This window comes from Xyrauchen texanus, chromosome 10 (genome assembly GCF_025860055.1).
Source record: "Xyrauchen texanus isolate HMW12.3.18 chromosome 10, RBS_HiC_50CHRs, whole genome shotgun sequence".
Taxonomy (NCBI): domain Eukaryota; kingdom Metazoa; phylum Chordata; class Actinopteri; order Cypriniformes; family Catostomidae; genus Xyrauchen; species Xyrauchen texanus.
In genome coordinates, this window is record NC_068285.1 from 10,401,371 (window position 1) to 10,407,916 (window position 6,546).

At 41.2% G+C, this 6,546-nt stretch overlaps 1 protein-coding gene across 1 annotated transcript; it reads right to left on the reverse strand.

The window, feature by feature from the left end:
- Positions 1-140: 140 nt before the first annotated feature.
- Positions 141-6,157, reverse strand: exosc7 (exosome component 7). The gene is made up of 8 exons (XM_052136427.1): positions 6,059-6,157; positions 5,470-5,571; positions 5,259-5,353; positions 4,223-4,388; positions 3,187-3,257; positions 2,953-3,076; positions 2,709-2,864; positions 141-307 (listed from the first exon to the last, which is right to left on the reverse strand). Exons 1-8 carry the CDS (start codon positions 6,113-6,115, stop codon positions 203-205), a joined length of 876 nt encoding a protein of 291 aa, XP_051992387.1. The 5' UTR covers positions 6,116-6,157; the 3' UTR covers positions 141-202.
- Between the last annotated feature and the right edge of the window lie 389 nt (positions 6,158-6,546).

Sequence of the window (6,546 nt, forward strand, 5' to 3'; positions counted from 1 at the left end):
GATGAAGTCATGAGAGTTCAACTGGATAAAAAGAAACCAAAAACAGCATTTGTAGACCATTAAGAGAAATGTTCTCATACTGTGTGCTCAGAATAGTGCTGAGATTATTAAACAATGAGACGGGAGAAACTTCATGGGATATTTAATGGCATTTATTTAAAAACAAAAAAAAAAGGAGACACAAATGTGAGCGAGCATGATGTTATCCGAGGAATCCCACTTTCTCTCGTTTTTTGCCAAGACTTTCTTCTTTCTGGAGTAGTTCCATGAGAGGAGCATGGAGAGTCTTTCCCACACGCTTACCAGCCTGTGACACACACACACACACACACACACACACTTGAATATTAATTCTTACCCATTCGTTGAAATTGAGACATCCTCTAATTATTTGGTTTCCTTTGCAAATAAAAATACAGCTGTCTTTACATTAAAAAGATATTAAAATCTAAAAGTACTGCACATCTTTTTGTAATGTGTACTGGTCGGCGCTGTGCTGTCTCGGTGCGCCTATTGCCCAGTTCCTTTTTAGTAATAACTGTACTGTCCCATACGTATTGCACACATTTGCACGTGCACTTTGTAGGAATGTGTAGGTCTTATTTAGTCTCATGTGGTTCTGTGTGTCCTATGTTGATTTATGTTGCACCATGGTCCTGGAGGAACGTTGTGTCGTTTCACTGTGTACTGTACTAACTGTATATGGTTGAAACGACAATAAAAACCACTTGACTTGACTTTCTACGCCACTTGCAGTGAAACAGCTATACATTTAAACTTTCACTTTTTAAAGACTTGAATTGATCCGATCACATCTGATCGAGGAGTCAGACCCATCATTAACTCTTTCCCCGCCAAACACGGAATTTTCCGTGTTTTATGAAAAAACGCTTCCCCGCCAAACACGGAATTTTCCGGGTTTCCGTGTTTTAGGTGTTATACGGTAAGGAAGACCCCTGCGCATGTTTTGAAAGAGTACACAACTCTTTGATCAAAGAAACAGACTGCGATCGTCTCAAACATGAAGAAGTGGAGTATGAGAAGCTCAAAATATCAGACATAAACAAGCCTTTTTATCAGCTTTTTGACAAAACCGGCCTCTGTTCAAGTCGCAATAAAAAAAGAACAAATGAAGATAAAATAAAAAATTTTTTTTTTGCCTAAAAGCAGAGGCTCAGATCTTTATTGTGATATATAGCATCTTCATATATTCATGGAAGAAAATATTCTGAGGGCCATTAAAGTTTAGCGAAAATCGTCAAAAACCCTGGCGGTGGCTGGCAACTTTTTTTTAAAAACGCTGGCGGGGAAAGAGTTAATACTCTGTACTGATTTTTATTTGAATAAATGTTCCATAGAAAGCAGCCTGTTCCTTCGAACCCCTCCGATTAGACCAAAATAATCTGAAAAATATTGTACAAATCCTCTAGATCAGAGTCTAAAGCTGCGTTCACACTGCCAGCGACACGCAGCGACAAAACGACCTCATATCATTAATTTTCAATGAGAGCTGGCGACTTCCAGCGACCTTATGTGGGCGTGTCCAGCGATGCGACAAAGTTGAGAAATGACTTTCGGGAGGGACAGCCAATATGAGAGAAGATGGTAGAGCTCATGTGATCCTATTATTTGAATAATAATATTAATTGTAAAGAAACAGTGCCGTTTAAACTCTCCATACACACCACTAGCGACCAAACCGCCAGACACTGGCGACATGCAGCGACAAAGTAGCTGGCAGTGTGAACGCAGCTTTCGGGGGCGTTCAGAATGAACACGCTCTTGCGCAAAATAAAACAAAATCAACATTTATTCATACTTTGTGCTAGAATATGTATAACAGACTGTAATACAATATTAATAACTATATAGAAGATCTAACAAATGAAATTAATTTTAAGGGCAACATTCAAGGGAAGGAGGTATTGCCCCAAGTGAAGGAGTTCAAGTACCTCGGGGTCTTGTTCACCAGTGAGGGGACAATGGAGCGGGAGGTTGGCCGGAGAATCAGGGCAGCGGGGGGGCGGTATTGCACTCGCTCTATCGCACCGTTGTCACGAAAAGAGAGCTGAGCCGGAAGGCAAAGCTCTCGATCTACCGGTCAATTTTTGTTCCTACCCTCACCTATGGTCATGAAGGCTGGGTCATGACCGAAAGAACTAAGTCGCGAGTACAAGCAGCCGAAATGGGCTTCCTCAGAAGGGTAGCGGGCTTCTCCCTTAGAGATAGGGTGAGGAGCTCAGTCATCCGTGAGGAGCTCGGAGTAGAGCCGCTGCTCCTTTGCGTCGAAAGGAGCCAGTTGAGGTGGTTTGGGCATCTGGTAAGGATGCCCCCTGGCCGCCTCCCTAGGGAGGTGTTTCAGGCACGTCCAGCTGGGAGGAGGCCTCGGGGAAGACGCAGGACTAGGTGGAGAGATTACATCTCCACACTGGCCTGGGAACGCCTCGGGGTCCCCCAGTCAGAGCTGGTTAATGTGGCTCGGGATAGGGAAGTTTGGGGCCCCCTGCTGGAGCAGCTGCCCCCGCGACCCGACTTCGGATAAGCGGTTGAAGATGGATGGATGGACAAGGGCATTTTTTTGGCTCCACACTTTGCATTTTGGGGGCATTTTTGCCCCACACCCCTACATTTCTGACCCCAGTTTCATGCGAGCGACCCCTAACTCAGTCTTTAGAGACAGCTCGTTGAGTATGAGTGCAAAGACTGACCTCCGTCATTTCTAAGATGCTCTCTGGGTCCAGACTGCCTCCTCCCATCTTCCTCACACATGTGACCGTCCCTCTGTGTGTGACTGAGATCAGCAGACTGGCCACTGAACACGCTTTCTCCAGCAGGGTCGCGTCCACCACGTGCCTGTGACCAATCTGACGGGCACAAACACACAGATGTTATCGCTCAACACGCTGCTTTTAAAATGCTAAAATCAGAACAGGACGTGGCAGTGCTCTATACCTTGCACAGGGTCACGATACATGGAACGTTCTCCACATTGAGCCGCATGCAGTCGTAAGGGTCATCTGACAGCTCGATCTCCTTCAAACCCTCCTCATCCTCAGATATGTGCACTTTAGGAATTCTGTTTAGGGAAAGAAACGTAGTTGCGTATAAATTCATCATCACTCCAGATAGCTTTGAAGGGATTATTCAAGGCAAAAAAATGAGGTCAGTTGAATATCCGTCACTCACCGTGTGTTGAAGAGTGCAGCTTTTATTGCGACAGATATGGCGTCAAACAGGTTTCCATCACACTGCAGGAGCTGCAAACACAATTATGCATTATAATTGCATTTCTAAAATGACAACCAATATATCATAATATTTAATATCCGGGTTTATAAAAAGTTCAAATCAATTGACAGCATTTATGGCATAATGTTGATTGACACAAAAGTTAAAGGGATAGTTCATCTCTCTCCTCATGCCATCCCAGATGTGTATGACTTTCTTCTTTTAGAAGATTATTTCAGCTCTGTAGGTCCATACAATGCAAGTGAATGGTGCCCAAAAGTCCAAAAGAAGATTAAAAAAGCACATAAATGCAGCATAGAAGTAATCCATATGACTACAGTAAACTTAAAAATAGGTTTATTATAATAGGACTTAAATATTGATCCGTTTCTCACCCACACTTATCATATGGCTTCAGAAGACATGGATTAAACCACTGGAGTCTTATGGATTACTTCTATGCAGCCTTTCTGACGTTTTCTGGTCACCAATCATTTGCATTGAATGGACCAAATGAGCTGAGAAATTCTTCCGAGAATTTTTTCTTTAAAAAGGTAAAAAACGAGGTTACAGTGAGACACGTATAATTAAAGTGAATGGGGTAACATTTTTTGTGTCCAACTTTAACCTAAATTTTTTTTAAAGAATAGGGACGAATCAAAATTCTTGTGGTAATCAATAATGTGCCACAAATGCTGTCAATTGATCTCAACTTCTATTGAACACAGAAAAATGAGAAGAAAAAAAGAAATCTTATTTACCATAGAGATTTATTTTATCAAGACCTGGAAAACCCCATTTTAACAGTCCATGATAAGTCTAGATTTTCCATGAGCTTTCGCAACTTGTTCTGGTACTTAATTCACATTTACTACGGTAGCAACTACCGGATTTATTTTCTCCTGGAATAAACGCTTAATGTAATAAATGCAGCCTTAAATGTACATTTTTGGCCATTTCACACACACACACACACACACACACACACACTAACCAGGACATCCACGTACAACACCCAGCAGTGCTCTCCCGGAGAGATGCAGAGCGAACGCAGGTCCACACTGTGTCTGTTGTTGAACACTTTATAGAGCGTGTTACTAAGCACCACCCCCAACTCCTCCCCACCACGCCCCTCAAACTCAGGGGTAGCATTAGCAGAGCTAGAAAAATAACAACAAACGAGTCAATAAATTATATTCACAGAACATTTTCTCATCATTTACTCACCCTCATACCATCCCAGATGTGTGTGACTTTCTATTTCACTTTCTTTTGCTGAACACAAACACATTTTTAGAAGAATATTTCAGCTCTGTAGGTCCATACAATGCAAGTGAATGGTGAGCAAAACTTTGAAGCTCCAAAAAGCACAGACAGTAAAAGTAATCCATATAACTCCAGTGGTTTAATCCATGCCGCCTGAAGTGATATGATAGGTGTGAGAGAGAAACAGATCAATGGTGGTGTAGTGGGCTAAAGCACATAACTGGTAATCAGAAGGTTGCTGGTTCGATCCCCACGGCCACCACCATTGTGTCCTGAGCAAGGCACTTAACTCCAGGTTGCTCCGGGGGGATTGTCCCTGTAATAAGTGCACTGTAAGTCGCTTTGGATAAAAGCGTCTGCCAAATGCATAAATGTAAATGTTATCGCTTTGTTTTTGGCGATTTGTATCTCCGTGTAAATCTCCACCTACAGGGGCAGGATGGAGAATTTATCTTATAGTACACTTGATTACTTTAATGCTGCCTTTATGTGCTTTTTGGAGCTTCACAATTTTGGTCCCCATTCACTTCCATTGTGAGAACCTACAGAGCTGAGATATTCTTCTAAAATCTTCATTTGTGCTCAGAAGAACAAAGAAAGTCATACACATACACGAAGGGATTTTAATTTTTTAGGTGAACTATGGCTTTAACCTTGAAAGCACTAAAGTACACACACATACACAGCTGCTCCTCTGCTTTGCAGAATGACAAGGGAGGAAGTTGAATATAATTTAAGATTTTAAACACACATTAAAGCCTCACCAGTCAACAAAGAACTCAAGAAAACCTTCATTTGGTACCATTGGTTTAGGTTTACCAATCTCTGCCTTCACTCCAACAAGAACATCCGTGTGACCCTGTCAAACATACCACACAAACATAAGGCATTGCAAGAACACCTGTGACAAGCATTGCACAACATAGTATGACTTCTAAACATAAAGCAAGCAATGCAAGAGCCCAGATCACTTACAAGACTGATTTTGGCAGAGCCATCTGTGTTAGACACAACATCTGTCTCGATCTCGATGTGTCTGTAGTCCTCACATCCTCTTCCATCCAACCTCAGGTCATCCTGTTGACAGTATTCATAATCTTGAAACATGAGAATTTATTATGAAAATGCTTAAAAACAATTTATGCAAAGTTTTACATTAATTGTCTTTGGGGTGTCAGAGACAGTGTAGCAGTACACTACTAAGTAATTTTTGTGTGTATTTTTTTTTGGGTTCAAACTGACCCCAAACACACCCACCCAAATATATATGTGTGTATGTATGTATGTATGTAAAGTGCATGCTTACGGTTTAGTAAAACCGAGGGATAAAGCTACAATAATATCGGTCTACTTGGGTCAGACTAAAATAATCTGAAGGGGAAACTACTACCAAATTACTATTATTACTACTGTTATTAAATACAAAACAGACCAACTCAGAGCGGGTTTAACAGAGACCCCGATTTTTGTGTCATTTTTAAGACGTACAAATTAATTATTTCATAATGATTGGATGCTTAAATGATAGTCCTTCTCTTTTAAAATAGTGTTTGATTTAACTTACTCGAACTCCATGCATAATATAGACTTTCTCCGCTTCGCTCACTTGTACGGCAGCCATGTGTTTCAAACGCGCTTGCTAACAGCGTCATTTCAAAGCGCCTCGGGGGCGGAGCTTATCGTTTGATAGCCAATCAAACGTCAATGCGTTTAAAATGGGGCGGAAACATTTGCGTTGTCTGTAATTTGATTGGATCAGAAATATGTCAGTTTCTACAGTAGGAACCACTACAAACATGCAGTTACAGGAATTTTGTAAGTATATTCTATACGCATAAATGGAAATAAAATAACAAATATATTTTAAATCCCCCCCTTTTTTGCAGCATATATTGTTGGTAGGTCAGAGCTTTATGCTTGGCATATTCAGCAGCAAATAAAAACATGCATCACAAGGGTAGACACATTTCTACGATTTGCCAAATAATGATGATGATTTTGCAATCATGATTTTGTTCCATATGATGACAACTGTGCCATCACAATAAGCTG